Here is a 17,221-nt window from a genome sequence, read left to right as displayed (position 1 = left end):
ATTACAGGTGTTGGCAGTAAACCCAATTGGTAGTAGTCTGTACCACCCAGATTTACCTGGTAGCTGTGGCTGAGCAGCCTGACTTCTCTCAAGAAGAGTTAGACAGTATATAGAGTATACAAGATAGGTACCAAAATACAGTAGCACAAGCAAACACTGACCAGAGCTTTGGTATCAAAGTATATAATTATTTATTTAAAGACACACTTAGAAACACTCCAGCACTATTATTGTAAGCAAGTTCAAAACAGTCACTATTAATATATATACATCCCTTATTCCTTATTAGACAAGTCTTAGTTAACACCACTTATTTTCAGACAGAGGTGAGCGCTTAACTAAAGATGGCACTCCAATAAGTTATCAAAAAAGGGAGGGAAAAGGCAGAAATTAGAATAGCACACAACACAATACTTTAGAAGCACTCAGCAAGGCAGGAAAGTCAAAGTCTACTTGTGAGCAAAAAGTTCAGAGGCCCGGCTCCTTCTTAGAGAGAGTAGAACACCAATGCACCCAAGATCACACAGTTTAAAAGGCTTGGAAAGTCTTGTAGAGAGTTTTAAAAGAAATTAGTTCAGCTCGGAAAAGTTCAGTTAGCTAGCCTAGGGCCAACCCAAGTGGTAAGTTGAGGATTTACGAGACACCCCACACAGACCGTTGCGAGGGAGGCCAGGCGGACACAGTACCTCGAAAGTGGAGAGGATCCTCCAGCGGGGGCAGTTGTTCCTGGTAGTGGGTGCAAGTCACGGCGTCGTCCAGAGGAAGAGAAGATCTCGACGTTGAGGAAAGCTGAAGGTCGTTGCACTGCCAGGGAAGAAACCAGCCACAGAGTTCTCCGGTTAAAAGGTACTACCATTTTATTCGCGGTAGTGGTAAAACGTGGTGTCCCGGTTGCCGGGGTGCTTGGCACAGGCAAGGCGGCCACGAGATGATCCGGGAAGGCGAAAAGGCGGGCAAACTGGTTATCCCCACCAGTCAAAGGAAGAAGACACTTCAGGATGAAGATCTCCTCTGTCGTTGGAAGAAGTGGTGAGTTGGTTCAGCAGGGCTCCACCGGTGGTGTTGTTGGTGCAGGTCGGCTCAGCTTCTCCCTCTTCGGATTCTTTGGTCCTGTGGCGACGTCTGAAGCTCCAGTCCCCAAAGCCCTGCTTTTATGCAGAAAACCCCCATTCATCAGTCCTAGCCGTCACTCAAACATGCTAAGTGGTGAGCCGGGCGGCTCACCACTGGGCGAATCACACAAGAGTGCGACTTGAGTTGCCGAGGCAACTCAGTCCAGGGTGCCTAAACCCCCCCTCCCACACATCCTGTATACCCAGACAGAGTGGCACCACTTTTGGAGGCTTCTGTGTAGAAGCCCGCCAAAAAGTGGAACAAAGGGCTCGACTTGGGTTGGAGTTACAGAGGCGAACACAAATGCCATTTTAAAAACAAGTCCTGGCGAAAAGACCCAACCGGGTAATAAATATTAAATAAATAACCCAGCGGTATCTTTAACATTGCACCAAAAAGTGGTGCGTTTAAAATGAATGGGAAAATCCTATAGTAAATATTCTTAAGGAATATTTTGCGTGGTAACCACTGCCACCAGCCAGAAACTGACGAGGGGGGACTGCACAGTGCCCCCTCAAAAAACAGACCCAGGGGTAATCCAGTACTTCCACAATATGATGGTTTGTACTGGTTCTGTTCGCAATTTAAGACTAGTAAAGTCAATGGTGACTTTACATGCCCTGGGAGACAGTAGTCAGTCCCAGGGTATGGAGTCTATGTTTGTGGGTCACTATGACACCCCTGTGTTACTGCACTGAGTGTACTGTGTAACACACTTACCAAAAATCACATGAAACCCTATGGAGTAAAAGACCCCTTAGCCCATAAAACACATTACAAAGTCAAAGGATATCTCAAATCATGTCTAAGAGTGGGAGAAAGAGAGTCTCACTCTCAGCAGGAGAAAAAATTAAACCCCAACAATCCAGCAAAGCTGCTGGGGGACTCACTAGGTTTGGGAAATTAGCCTTAACAGAGAATTCTCCCTAACAGGACCGCTCGGGTTCTTGTCCTGCATGTGCACCGAGGCTTCTTCAGCTACCAGCCTACAGGCCGAGGGATCAGTGGATCCTCCCGGTGACAGTGTTGAGGAACTGGAAGATTCTCTTACCAGGTCTTTACCCGAGGGATTACGCACTAGTACCGGCAATATGTCCGAGAGGACGCCTATATCAGCTCTTCCGGCCTCTCAGCCTGAGGAGCAGGGTAGGCCTTAAGATCCACACTCAAGAGTCCTGGAGGAGGCTGGGCCCAGTGAGCCGCGCAACACGACGCAGGCACGTGGGAGGCAGCTCGACAAGTTGGCTGCCTTGCCAGACATTAGCACCCGTCCGCCGCACCAGGAAAGGGAGCAGGTTGAGGAACGAGTGTCAAGGTGGGACGGGTGTCAACCAGGTATGTGACCTACAGCCTATCCTTCATTTGCGCTGGGCAGGTTCCTGCTGCGTCCATATGGGCAGGGTATAGAGTGGCTCCAGCAGCCTCTCGCTACCCCGTCGAGATCACCTACCACCCCACCACCCTGTGAGGACAGGTTCTTTGAAAGGTTCCTCAGGCTCATGAAATCTCCTTGTATGGGGTTCATCCTCAGGGACGCCGTCAGGGACGTGCTCCCTGCGATGCTTCTGGCACCGCAGGCTCCACCGCCGGCGCCTCAGGCCCCAGCACAGCCTCTGCCTCCTGCTCCGCCCCCCCAACCGATTGTGCAGGCGGTTCCGTACCAGCCTCGGCCACAGCCTCCGGTCTCCATACCTAATCCTCTTGCTCCTAACACTCCTCCATCGGTACCGGATCCTCCGGACCCCCAGGTGGACATGGACGAGGAGGAGGACCCCGACACACCATTGTCAGCCAAGGCCTTCCATGAACGTTTTGCAGGGCTGGCAGAGTACCTGGGCCTGCCTCGACGTGAGGTAGAGCAACCAGCAGAGGGGGTCCTCGCAAAAGTCCTCACGCAACGCCCCTCTGCTAAGACAGGAATCCTGATGTAGAAAGACGTGGTTGCCTTGGCCAAAAAGGGTTGGCTCATGTCCCAATCGGTCAAGCCGGTCAATCGACGCCTGGATACCAAGTACAGGCAGATGGAGGGGGATACACTCTTGCTATCGGCCCGTCCTCTGTGATTGTTTCGGCATCACTATACTCCAAGTCTCAGTCGTCCTCGGCCTCTTCCTCTGCTTTGCTGCTAGGCAAGGAGGAGATGATCTTGGAGGCGTACGGCAAGAAGCAGTATTCCAACGCGTCTTTGCATCTTTGTCAGGCCAACGCAGATGCCATGCTGGCGGCCGTTAACCAGAGGCTGTAGCAGGAAATTGCGGATTTCCTCCCAGAGCTTCCTACCCAGAGCCAATCACGTTTCAAGGCGGAGTGGCTGAGGCCAAGCTGGTGGTGCAAGACATCATGGAATCCACCGTGGCCCACATTGACACCTCTGGCCGGGCCATCTGCATCGCCATGGACATGAGAACAACAGCCTGGGTCTGTGCTACTAAATTCAATTCGGATGTCCAGGAACGCATATTAGACCTGCATTTCGAGGGGAGTGACCTCTTCCACTCCACCATGGACGAGGAGCTGGATAAAAAGAAAAACAGCTCACCAACGGCCAAGTCTTTATCCATCCTTACAAAGACCCCGCCCAAATCGTACACCCAGTCACAGCAGCGCTCCGCAAGGGGCGTATATACGGAGGGTTCCGCTGCTTCCAAGAACAGAGGTCCAGGCAGTCGGAACGCTCTCCGACTCAACATCGGCGCAAGCAACAAAACGGGGGTGGGGAGTAAGGGCCTTTCCCAGTCCCCCTCCTCCGCAACAGCCTCAGAGGTAAAGAAGGCATGGCATGCTACTCCGGAGTCCACGTGTCTCCAGTGGTGGGGGGGCAGGCTTGCCCTCCATGCACATTTCTGGTGCCAGAAGTTTGCGGACCCCTGTATCCTCTCTGTAGTATCCATGGAGTACTGCCTACCCATCCCAGCCTCGCTTCCTTCCTCCCCTCCCACAGGGGATTTTTTTATTTTTTATTTTATTTATTACAGCAATTATTTTGGCAGAGATCCGGTCGCTTTTTGAGAGCCAGGCAGTGGAGGAAGTCCAAGTCTCCCAGCGAGGCTTGGGCTTTTACTCTAGGATTTTCGCCATTCAGAAAAAAAAGAGGGGCCTGAGAGTTGTACTGGACCTTTCCACCCTCAACCTCTCCCTACCTCTACAAAAATTCAAAATGGTTACGCCAGCTTTTATAGCGGAGATACTGTGCAAGGGAGACTGGATGTGCTCCCTGGATCTGAAGGACGCATACTTACACGTCCCGATTTGGCAGCCCCATCGTTCTTTTCTACGATGTAGGATCATGTGATACCATTTCCAATACAAGGTGCTTCCTTTTGGCCTCAACTCTGCCCCCAGGGTCTTTACCAGGCTGATGAATACGGTTGCGGCCCTCCTCAGGGCCTCCACATTTACCTGTACCTTTGACGACTGGCTCGTCAGGGCTACATCTCCGGAGGCGGTGCACCACACTTCCCATGCTCTTATGAACACACTGCACGATCTGTGCTTTTTGCTCAATCTCAAGAAGTTGCAGCTGCAGCTTACGCAGACACTGACCTTCTTGGGACTCTTATGGGACACGTGCTCCGAGAAGGTTTTTCCATCGGAGGACAAGATCACAGCCATCAAGAGCGCCACTGCTCACTTCCTTACCAGAGAGGTGACATCGACCTGGTTTTACCATCACCTCCTGCGTCTCTTGTGACATCCCCAGGTGGACCTCTTTGCCACCTGGCACATCAAGAAGTGCCAACAGTTCGCCTCCTGGCAGGGACAGTGCGCCGGCTCCATGGGCAATGCATTTCAGACTCAGTGGAACGGCATGACAGCATACGCCTTCCCGCCCACACCGCTCAACATCATTCTAATAGCTCCATGGTGGCCAGCCAGGCCTTGGTTCTTGGAGCTTCTCAGCCTCTCGGAGATTCCACTGATTTATCGTCCGATGGGCCCATCACATCTTCTTGGGCTTCTTGGTCATCCACCCCGCGCCACAGAAACTAGCCCCCACAGCGTGGTTCCTGAGCAGGTAACGCTGAGGCACCTCAGCCTCTCCTAGGCTAATCTAGATATCATACAGGGCGCAAGGAGCAGGGCTACTGGGGCCCAGTATAATAGCAAGTGGACCAGATTCTGCCATTGGGCATACTCCAAGAATATCGACCCCCTTGCATGTACATTGGATGACGTGCTCTACTTCCCGGCGCACCTCGCCCATTCTGGCGTGTAGGTGGATACTTGCTGCACTTTCCTCACAACCATCGGGTCTTACAGGATCTCTGAGGCAGCAGTCTTCTCCTCCAAAGAAAGCACTCTTGTTCGTGGTCTCGGAGTAGATCACACCACTCATCCGCTTCGAGACACAATAAGAAGAGGTGCCATAGATCGCCCTCATCTTCGTCCTCCTTTTCCCCAGGAAAAGTTGCGTGCCCCACTAAGTACAGTTCTCCGGCTCAGTGGGAGGAATTTTGTTTAAAGATGTTAAGGGTCTTCGAGAACGTGGCCTTGCCCCCCCTTGGAGACACCTAGAGGCGATACCCCAGGTAGAAAACCCGATAAAGTTGTCGACCTCTGCAAAGCATACTCCTCTCAAGACCGTCATGAACCCTCGAGTAGAGAAAAAGCCTCTTTGACGAATAAGACATCGACCTTTCCTTCGAAGTCCAAAACTGCACCATCGATGACTCCATCAAAGGAGAAATTACTGACGCCTTGTGCCTCTTCGAAGCCGCTCGCACTCGAGGCATCGAAGTCTCCTTCGAGAACGTTGAAACCGGTGTCGACCCCATCAGCGACATCAAAGAAAATCCCGAATCTCTTGACAACATCGAGGCCAATCTCGAGTACATCAACGCCTTTCACGATTACATAGAGACCTAGGACGTCTACCTTGACGATTTTGAGTCTTTCTCAGCCAGTGATGACTAATATAGCCTCATCTTCACTTGAGATGGGCTTCACACCTCTGCCACGCTCTGATTATTTCAGGGCTTTATCTTCCATGTATGACGAAGGGGAAGGCTCAGATTCACGAAGGCCCTTTGGTCTACAACCTACAAGTCCTTCTCTGCCAGAACAATTTATACCAGAAGAGGTCAGGATAAAGTATCTGCAAGAGTCATTACAGGAAGCCAGTGGTATTGATCCCTCTCCAGAGGCAGACTTTAGTAAACCGGAACCTGGTGACCATGCAGAAGGAAATTATAGGTTTCTTATGAACAGGGTAATGGAGTACATGGGGTGGTCGAGGCCCACACCCACTTTTGACCTCAAGAAGACCCTATAGTTCCCTTCCGTACAGCCTTGCAGAAAAAAGTAACCACAAATTGGGAGACTCAAGAAGTAATTCCTGCAGTCAGTAAAAAACTCTCTGCAAAGTATTAGGACATCAGTTGCAGACCCTCCTTATGTATCTAAACACCTGACTCCAGAGAGTCTTGTAGTCCAAGCTGCAACTTCATCAGGCAGACAATCGGCATACCCCACAATACCACATCGTGAAGGTAACAAATTTGACGCCATTGCCAAGAAGGTCTTCTTGGCATGCAGCATGGCTCTTAAGTCTGCTAATGCCACTTGCACGCTGGCAAGATTCAGTCACACACTTTGAGAGTGTGCTTCAATGGCGGATGACCATCTCCCGAAGGGCAGGAGAGAGAACGTTTCTTGAATGTTATCAAGGACGGGAGGGATGCGATGTGTGAGTCCCTCCAAACCGGTCTTGACTCTGTTGACGGCATCAGCAGAGCCAAAGCGGTTAGTACCACAATCCGCAGATTTCCGTGGTTGCGGAAATCTGGCTTGGCTCCTGATGTGCAATCCAGACTTCTGAATATGCCCTTTGACGGCACCTATCTATTAGGTAAAAAAAGCTGATTACAGTTTGGAGAAGTTGCAAACTTCCAAAGCGGCGGTCAAATCCCTTGGCGCTGCAATTCGTCAAACTCCAAACCGCCCCACAGGTACGCCCTGGAGGGGTCAGTCCTTTCGATTTTACTCCGATTTCGGAAAAGGCAGAGGACAGCCACTCAAAGGGGCAAGAGACAATTCACCCGTGGTGGACGGGGCAAAGGTAACAAGTCCGCATCCGCAGGTGCTGCCCTACTTTCAGCATCTGCGTCATCCACTCCAAAATGCCTCTGAGGCCTTACTACAAAAGACAACAGTAGGAGGCAGGTTAACTCAACATCTGACATAGTGGCAGGCTATTACTTCAGGTGCTTGGGCATTGGAAACAATTGCGCAAGGTTACTGCCTTCCTTTCCTACACACTCCTCAGTCATCCACCGCGGAACAACTCTTTGATGTTTCTTGACACGCTCCATATGCAGGAGATTTTGTACCTGCTAGAGAAAGGTGCTATAGAACCGGTACCTGTAGCAGATAGAAACAAGGGTTGGTACTCCCCATGTTTCCTAATTCCGAAAAAGGATGGAGGAATGAGACCCATCTTAGACTTACGAGAATTGAACAAATTCCTCAGGAAACACAAGTTCAAGACGGTAACCCTTTCTCAGATCCTTCAGGCCCTCCAACTTCAGGCTTGGTTGGTATTTCTGGACCTTCAGGATGCTTACTTTCATTCGCCATTGGCAGCTCTCACTATCAACTTCAGGTTCTGCCATTTGGGCTGACCGCCGCCCGAGGGTTTTCAGCAAGCTAATGGCAGTCGTGGCAGCAAGTCTTAGGAGGGGAGGAATTCATATCTACCCCTACCTGGACGACTGGTTGAAAGAGCAGTGTCCCCGGAACAAGCTCGAGATCATCTAGATAATGTTTGCCACTTCCTCCACAAGCTGGGCTTCTCCCCCAACTTCAAGAAGTCTGATATGATGCCATCACAGAAACTCCAGTTTATTGGAGCAGTCCTGAACTCATCCCTGGGAAAAGCCTCGCCACCAGAGATGAGGGCTCAAGATATTCTACAGATGGTGATCAGGATTTCAAAATGCCCATCATCTGCCGGCCTTTGGCTTTTTGAAGTTGCTCGGCCTCATGGCAGCCTGCATTTTTCTAGTGCCATAGGCTCGCCTGAGAATGAGGTCTCTCCAGTGGGCTCTAAAGACCCAGTGGTCTCAATTCTCAGGAAAGATGTCGGATCTTCTACAAATTTAGAACAGAGTAGCACAGGACCTTCAGTGGTGGGCCTGTCGGGAAAACATCTTTAAAGGAGAACTTTTTTGGCAACCATGGCTGGAGATATGGTAGTGACGGATTCCTCACTCACGGGGTGGGGAGCCCATGCTAATGATTTGACCATCCGCGGTTGTTGGTCTCCATCAGAGTCCAAACTACACATCAACCTATTAGAGCTGAGAGCAATCAGGCTAGCATTGAAAGCCTTCCTGCCATCAGTACATGGAAAATTAATTAAGATAATGACGAACAACACAGTGGCCATGCACTACCTCAACAAAAGAGGAGGCGTAGGGTCACTGCCATTGTGCAGAGAGGCAATGCAGCTCTGGAATTGGGCAATTCGAGAAGGAATTTCTCTTTCGGCAGTTCACCTAGCCGGAGAGAAGAACACGGCGGCGGATGCCATGAGCAGGCAGCCCACGAGTGGGAACTAGCTCATGAAGTCCTTCAAGAGATCTTCACCCTTTGGGGAACCGCATGGTTTCTGAAAGGCTGAGATACAAAGATTGGGACCTCCCAGATGACGTAATGGGGGTGTTGCCAGAAGTCCAGCAACCAAATCACTATACCGCTGCCGTTCGAACAAATTCTGCAGCTGGAGTAGAGATAAGAATACTGACCCTTTTTCATGCAACACACCGACAGTATTGTCTTTCCTACTAAATTTAGCAAATTAAGGGCTACAAGTCGGCACAATTAAGGGTTATCTCGCTGCGCTATCAATTTTCAAATGCACGGCTGAGTAACCCTCATATTTTAAGATGTCTTTTAGTCATTCCATTTCTGAAAGGGTTGACTGTATACCCTCCAACCCCTTTTTAAGTTCCCCTGTGGGACTTAAATCTAGTTCTAACATTTCTAATGGGCACTACTTTTGAACCCCTCCATTCCTGTGCACTAAGATTCATCACTCTTAAATCTGTTTTCCTAGTGGCTATAACTTCTGCCAGAAGAGTGAGCGAACTACAGGCTTTATCTTGCAAACCGACACATACTATTTTCCACAAGACTAAAGTAGTTCTTCAAGTGAAGCCAAATTTCCTCCCAAAGGTTGTGTCAGAATTTCATATTACGCAGAAAATAACATTACCTTCATTCTACCCTCCTCATCCTGGGAAAGAGGAGGAAATATTGCACAGACTTCACCCAAAGCGTGCTTTGAGTTTCTACATCAGTAGACTTGCAAGATATGGGCAAGCAGACCAACTGTTTGTGGGGTATGCAGGACATAAACTAGGCCTAGCCATCACCAAACAAACCATCTAAAGATGGATAATTTTAACTATCCTAGAATGCTATAAATTGTCAGGAAAATACCCCTTCAACATCTGAGGGCTCATTCAACCAGGAGTATCGCAGCTTCGTCAGCTGTCCAGACGGGGAGTTCCAATAAAAGACATTTGTGCAGCTGCCACATGGTCGTCTGCACATACCTTTGCAAGATTCTATGGTCTTGACTCACCGGGAAGTTCAAAGCGTACGGATGCTGGCACAGTCCGAGTTGTCTCTTCACCGGGTCGTATGAACTCCCTTGGGCCTGTACCCTCGCAGCAAAATCCGGATATATGTGAATTTTGCTTTCGTCATATCTCAATGTCCCCAGTTCTCTTGACGTTCTAAGGATTAAGCCTCTTTCTCTGTAATTCAACAGCCTCGCTATAATGGTGCTGGGGGACCCTGATTTGGGTGTCGGGCCAGGGTGCAAAGAGCCCCCTCCAGTAAGATCTGTTGAGAAAAAGAAGCTGTGGGAAACAGGGACTTAAAAAGTGCCTCCACGAAAATGTCCACCTGTCCTTTGCATGCGGATTCTGAGACTGACACTTCGTACATTGTTCATCCTGCTCCTCGACTCCAAATCAGTGGGGCATCCACACAGTTGGCACAGGGCCCGACACTCTTCCATGTGTTTGGTCCTCATTGAGGGAAGCAGGGGGCACCCGCACCCCTGCCGGTCTCAATCCCACCGCAAGAGAAGGCGATGTGTGTATTGTCATTGCAGGGGTCCCGGTCTGTTCCTCTGACCCCTCCAAGCCTCGTTGATGCCGGCAGCACCAGCGGTGCATCAGCGGCAAAAGCGAATCAAGATTCCGCTGTGATACTCTGCAGCTAGCTCTGCCCACACTCTGGCCGACCGAGCTGCGCTCTTTCCCTCAGCGGGCATTTCACCTTATGGAAGTCTGATGCAGGCCGTGATCTCGGTTCCTGCCGGGCAACTGCCAACCTGAAATCCTTGGTCGTACCAGAGTGGGAGAAGAGACGAGAGTCTCAGAGGGAGACAGTTCCTGGCCAAAGTCTTACGCCGTTGGTTTTTCTTGTTTCCATGCCAAAAGGTAGCAGCACTGTTACAGATGTTTTCTTGTTCAGGATGTGGCCCGAGACGGAGTCCTACAGGCAAGCAGCCATATCCTAGCTGCGCAACAGCCGCCCCCCCCCAGCCCTTTTCGAAGTTGAGCGCAAGCGGACAGGGACTACCATTAAGCTCAGGGTATCTCTCACGAATCTCTATTGCCTTTATTTGTCTGTGTTATCTCAATCAAATCTGAAAGCTTGTTGATCTGGTCATGAGAGTTATTAACAACTTTGCCACAAAACTGACACCTAGTTCCTTTGCCAGCAGCTTATATAAAAAACCAAATAATTTTAAGGACACCTGCAGCCACCTACCTTCCATCTAAGACACTGCTTTGGGATTCTGTGTGAGCCACATGGTGAAGTACAAGACCTGGTCACATGTGACTATAGCTAACACTGTTTGCTCAAATGCTAACATATTTTCCTAACTGCCTCGTATAATAGCCAGTTAATTAGGATACAGTGAATTGTCACAATGGACATTTTAAAGCTATTTTGTTACAATGACCAGTAGATTAATTGAAAGTTACATCTATGTGTATGTGTACACCGTCAAACATAGGGATTTCTAGTTACATGTAAATAACTGCTCTTATTTTTCATATACATAAATATATTTATATACAGATATTTTATATATATATATGTGTATATGTATTCACATAAATATCTGTACGTGTTATAAATCGAGCTTACTGAACTTTGAATAAAGTAAGTTATGGACTTGCAGATAATTTTAGAGAAACTCATGCATGTAATATGTATATCGAGGGTATAGTTGAAATGTTTGTGCCATACTATCACATTGCCATGTATAAATGTATGAAATTACTCATCAGCTTTAGCCTGAGATGGTGGCATCCGTACCACAATTGATCAAATATAAAAAAAAATGTATCACACATTTCTTTTTAAAAAGTTGTGATGGATTTGTAGACAGAATTTTGTATGGATGGTATCCCTTGCACAGAAGCATTGTAGGATTAATGTATACAGTGCATTAAATGGATGTTCCACTGCCAGTCTCCATGTATTAGATTTCCCAAGATTTGACTTTCTGAAAAAGGAATTAATCACGTCTTCATAGTTTTATGAGCACTATTGGGATAAACCCTTTGGTCTCTAAAGTTTTTACAAGATAAAACATTGCACATTGTTCTAATAAGTTTTTTGTTCTCCTCTTTCCTCCAGCACTTGTTCAGCATTCATTTAGCTGAACAGGCAGAAGACTGCACCTTGCAGCTGTCAGACCATATTAAGGTGAGATTTGTGTTACTTGTGTACTTTTACTTGCATGGATCATTGTACAGATTTTATGAATAAGGATTAATTCTTCTCTTGGAGAACAAGGAGCTAGTACACAAATCTATCTTCAAATGAGATTCAAACTGTAACCTTGTGTCCATTATGTACGAGCCATTATGTTTCAATGTTTTTTTTTAGAATTGTTAATATCACGTGGGTATTTGTATATACCATGAAAGAGAATAATCAGATTAGGATATGTTGATACCAGTCGAAGAGGGAGAGAAGGATCCAAGGGACTCATATCAGTGACATACACTCTGAATTAGGGCCCAAAGCCTGTGCTACCTGCAACTAGAAGAGATCACGAGGGGGGGAGTGGTCAGAAGATCGGCACCATTTCTTAGTTTGGGGATAAGATGGTCTTGCATTTGTTATGTTTTCTTTGTGTTCAAAGTGGTAGTGGCAAAATCCACAATAGAGTAGATTTCCTGGACAACAGACCTTTGGAGGACATCTTGATGAGCACCTTTTAGACTCCTTTCTTTCTAGGTTATGGCTCAGCACATCAGAGACAGAGTAGGATTTGAAACAGTCAAAAAGAGGTCAAGGTGCCCCTCTGCAAAAAAGAACATGGCATGATAACCTGTTCTGTGGGAATGTAACCACTCAGTCCGCAGCCACATGTTTTAGCTCACTGTACTTTCCCAAAGGAGGAATATCCATTTGCATATCAGACTTTGTTCCGGCCACTTGAGCAGTCCGCTAGGCAATCCTCCTTTGAACAAGAGTACCAACAGCAACCCCCAGGGTCAGACTGGGACAAGAAATAGGCCTGGTCACCCCAAAAAAAGTGGGCCACCCGTCGCCTCAAACAAGTGCCCCACCCCTCGCCTCACAACCCTTGACCTCTGATGACATCACTGGAAGTGATGTATTTTGACCCCACCCCAAAGTGACATCCCGGGAACAGATGAAACACAACCTTTCACCCCTTGACAAAACAGCGAGTGGCATCAAATAGCATTGTTCCTAAGTACACTAAATTACTGTGAATCCAAGCAGACATCCAAGGCCAAATGATAATGTTTTTGTATAGCACTTACGCTTAAGCTCTTTTTCATAGAACAAATCTGCATACAATATCACCCAACCTGTTTTGGTTCTTATCGACCTAAGAAGGATGAAAGGATTTTTGGGGAAAAAAAGAAATTGGAAAAAAGTATATTTTTTCCAATTTATTTTTTTCCCAAACCGGCCCCCATTCTCCAGGGACTATTTTGGCCCGGCCACGGGCCGAAAGGCTGAGGGGCCAATCCAACCCTGGCAACCCCAGAGACCTGTTTTGGCCTTGTTGGGCCTCATCAGTGAGCTGGAGCTGTGCCTCTCTGAGAACAGTGAGCAAGGGTCCACTTCTAGATAACCGTACGTAACTTAGGCTGACCAACCCCAAGTTCCTTTTACATTCAAAAAGAGGTCAGTGCGCCCCTCTATAAGAAAGAGTTAAGCATGATAACCTGTTCTGGATTTGAAACAGTGAAACAAATAACTCTAAAAAGATGTCCGAATGTTCATCTCCTGATCTGACTTACTACAGTTGTTAGCACAAAAAAAGCATCTATGTGGCCTAGAACTGGTGAGGGACAATGAAGAACTTCTAATACACCAGTCAGTATGTCAGAATAATCTACATTGGTCCACCAATGTCCACAATCCAGCTTTCTTGATAAAGGTTTTGGTTACGAAATCCAGCCGTGCATGGAGTTAATTGGATTTGCAGATGTGTTTTTGTTATAGCATAAAAAACTCTCCCAAAAAAATTCATCAATTTATGCATGTTTGGAGTTTATAAGCTTGAACTCAAGAGTTTAGCAGTTTAGCAGTTATAGACGCCGAAGCTTGCATGTTGATGAAGAGATGCACTTTGAAGGGTTTGACACATGAAGATATTTTTCATAGCAGCTTTGTTGAATGGCTTCTTGATGTCTGGGCACTTAACTGGGAAAGGCCGAAGCTCAGGGTGGGGGTTAGATGCTGAGGCCAGATGTACCCATGGCGCTTGAAGTCTTGCTGGAAAATAGTCCTCGGCAGCAGTGTAGGTGACACCCACATGACCCTGTAAACCACTTAATTAGTAGCTTTGTCTTCTGTGAGGCCCCCAGTCTTCATATGATCCTTCCAGCGCTAGCTCAAGGTGCGCTGAGGGGGTGCAGCCTTGCCTCCAGCTCAGTGTCACGTCAACGTAAGTATTGTAAATGGCCCATCACCGTTCTAATTGCCTGCTTTAATAGGCGCTGGGCCAGACCATTCCTTGAGTTTACATGACACTGAGCTGAAGGCAAGGCACCCTTTATTTGCTGGAGTCAGGAGTAGGGTGGGGGGCACTGGAAGGGGGGACGCCCATCTGCTGGAAGACACTTTGTGGGCTGGATTTACTGGGCGTCCCTGCTGAAAATCAGGCTGAAAAATACAAGATCAGCAAAGAGGACTGCAATTGAAATGCACTGAAAAAGCAGCAGAATTCGAAAGCCAATTAATGTACAGATTTCACTTCAGCCTCAGCAGGTTACTTGTGTACATATTTACTTGTTTCCTTTTTAATCGCTATTGTCTATTTCATTGCGAGAACGTCCTCATTTTCTTATTGCTTGGATTGCCAAGGAATAGTGCCTACAAAAAAGCATGCAGGAGCATCCAGAAATGCATGTATCCAAAGCATATCCTCCTTCACCTCACGCCTCTAAAACTAGCAGGAGCATAGCAGTACAGCAACCCCACAATCAGGATCATGTCTGGTAACGGTATCATGGAGCGCACTTTCATTGCTATTAAGCCAGATGGTGTTCAGCGCGGCCTGGTGGGTGAGATCATAAAGCGATTTGAGCAGAAAGGCTTCCATCTAGTGGCCATGAAGTGCATGCAGGCGCCTGAAGAACTTTTGAAGGAGCACTACATCGACCTGAAGGATCTCCCCTTCTACCCAGGGCTAGTAAAGCATATACAGCTAGATGCATTGTTGTTTGTATTAATGAATGTTACAAAGTTGGCATAAGTTCCCCTTAAGTGTATTAATACACATTTTCAGAAGCATGGGTCACTGGATACCATTTGTAAAGCTGCTGCATGGGCTGCCCTGCATGCTTTTTGTAGGCACTATTTCTTGGACACAACATACGGTAGATGCTAGATTTGGTCAGTCAATGTTTCAACATATTTTTAGTTTGTCTAATGGTACCTCATGCCCCTCATGATGACGTTGCTTATGAAATTTCCAAAGAGTAATGCCACTGTGGGTGGAAGAGAATCTTAAGTTTACCACAGTAGTAGCTACTGGTTTTTGTCTATAGTTACTCTACTCCATATATCTTACTCTCCTTTCCCATTATCATAATTAAAGGTCTATTATGTCCATTATGAGGTCTCCTTGAGAAATGAACTGTGGAAGTAAAGCCAGTGGCAATGAAGTGTAGGCGGGCCTTCGCATGTGGGTTGCGTCCCTTTGTTTATAATCGATGTGCTCTGCAAAGGGCATTCCATACCATCACTGATGGTGCAGCCATCGCAAGAGTTGCGGGGAAAGTGGAACTAGTACTATGGCAAGCAACATTTGTATTATATTATTATTTCTGGTGTTTGCTAATCTGCTTAGAATCACATGATGTGCATAGTCTGACATCCAATGGTCAATGCGGAGTATTGCATTTTGTTTTTCGACGTCGACATAGGCGTGTCTGTAACACTATCCCTATAGGGACGTGCAGTGTACCCACAATCCCTCACGCGTTGAGGTCCCTCGGATTGTTTTTTTCCGCCCAGATATTGGTCGCCTTAATGCGGAGCTCGCTAGAGAGAAATTGCAAAACATTTATTTGAACCTTGGTCTTTATTCTTTAAATATTACAAAAGACCAGATCCCTCCCTCGACGGCGAAGCTGTTCACCGTCGATTTAAAAACTTCGACTGCAGTGATTTCGACGGAGGCGATCCACCAGTGCTGCTGGACACGTGGCCTGGCCTCGCCGGCCTAAACAGTAGGGAGAGCGGGGTTTGTGGGACATTTCTGTTTCTTTATAAGAATGCCTTTCTCTTTCACCCCCCCCCTTCCTTTGAGGTCGTTATCACTTTTAACTGTATCCTCTGCTATGGAGAGGACTCCTTTTAGATTTTGCCCGTGCTGCAAGGGCAAATTCATTTGGAAGGATAAGCACAAACGGTGTAACCGTTGCTTACCCCTCGACCACAACGAAGACGGCTGTGCGGCCTCCAAACTTTTTCGCCCAAAGACCTTGAAGGACCGAAGGGTCAAGAGGTGGGCAGCCTACGCTATGTCTAGAACGGATTCCTCACCCGCCGCCGAGTGTGACGAGGACAGTGATAACCCTACCTCCATATCGGAGGTTGTAGACCTCTCTAGGGAGCGTTCCCGCTCCTCAGTGTCTGTCCCCGGCCCGACAAGTCCGGCTCACGCCCAATTTATGGGGATGAACACCCCGGCGACACTGACGCACACAAGAAACATAAACACAAACACACAACCCATGGCACTTTTTCGTCAAAGATGAAGAAAGCCCTAGCGCCAACGGAGACGCCGGGCCTACCGGTGACCTCCACCGACCGTAAGGGTTGCAAGCCCTCCCTGCAGACGCGACTAGCGACTGGGCCACCCTCAGATAAGGGCACTACCACCAAAACGCCAAACGAGGTGCCCCGTAAGAGAGCGCCCGTCGGCGATAAGGACTCGACACCGCCTAACACGTTGCCAGACGAACCCTCGACGGACATTTTAATGGTAGAGAGCTTGGCGCGTATAGTCTCGACTGATAGTCAGAGACTGACGGCGAGAGACATGCCGAACCCCACTCACAAGGCCAGGGAAACGTTGAGACTGTCGGAAGGAAGGCAGGAACCGCCCCCTCTGTCGAATGAAGGACGTAGCCTACGAGAAGGGTTCTCAGAAGGCGAAGGGAGCTTATCCTCTATGTTATGGGACAGATCTAGACGGCTACAGGCGGAGAAGCTTCCCTTTACGCCCCCAGACCGTTCTGGGTTACCACATTGGACATTTGAAAGATTCCAATCATGTATGGACAAGCTGGATAGATTTATGTCCACTCCTGAACATAGAACTCCCAAGAGGTCAAGAGAGGTACTTCATGAGGACCCCAGGGCCAAATACCCTAGACTATTTAACCCCCTTCAAGAGGAGGTTAACACATATGACCTCACTGAAGAAGGATCTCACTTCCAAGAGGATGAGGAGTTCCTAAATAGTGAAGACCTACAAAACCCAGAAGAAGAAGGTTTTGAGGAAAACACAGACATGGGTGGTAGGGGCCTTGCAGTCCCCAGCAGTGTCAACAGACCCTGACGTCCTGAATCTGTCCTC

General features: G+C 48.0%; 1 protein-coding gene across 6 annotated transcripts in view; it reads left to right on the top strand.

Moving 5' to 3' along the window:
* DCTN1 (dynactin subunit 1) overlaps positions 1-17,221 on the top strand; it is a 1,327,898-nt gene that overhangs the window by 880,278 nt on the left and 430,399 nt on the right. For all 6 annotated transcript variants that reach the window (XM_069632341.1, XM_069632339.1, XM_069632344.1 and 3 more), the window contains one exon: positions 11,782-11,850. In XM_069632341.1, coding sequence (XP_069488442.1) covers positions 11,782-11,850 — 69 coding nt within the window. The remainder of the gene's footprint in view (positions 1-11,781; positions 11,851-17,221) is intronic.

The sequence above is a fragment of the Ambystoma mexicanum genome, chromosome 6q (genome assembly GCF_040938575.1).
Source record: "Ambystoma mexicanum isolate Mex_15411 chromosome 6q, UKY_AmexF1_1, whole genome shotgun sequence".
Lineage (NCBI taxonomy): Eukaryota > Metazoa > Chordata > Amphibia > Caudata > Ambystomatidae > Ambystoma > Ambystoma mexicanum.
Note: the sequence above shows the minus strand (reverse complement) of the source record. Positions and strands in the feature narration are given on the sequence as shown.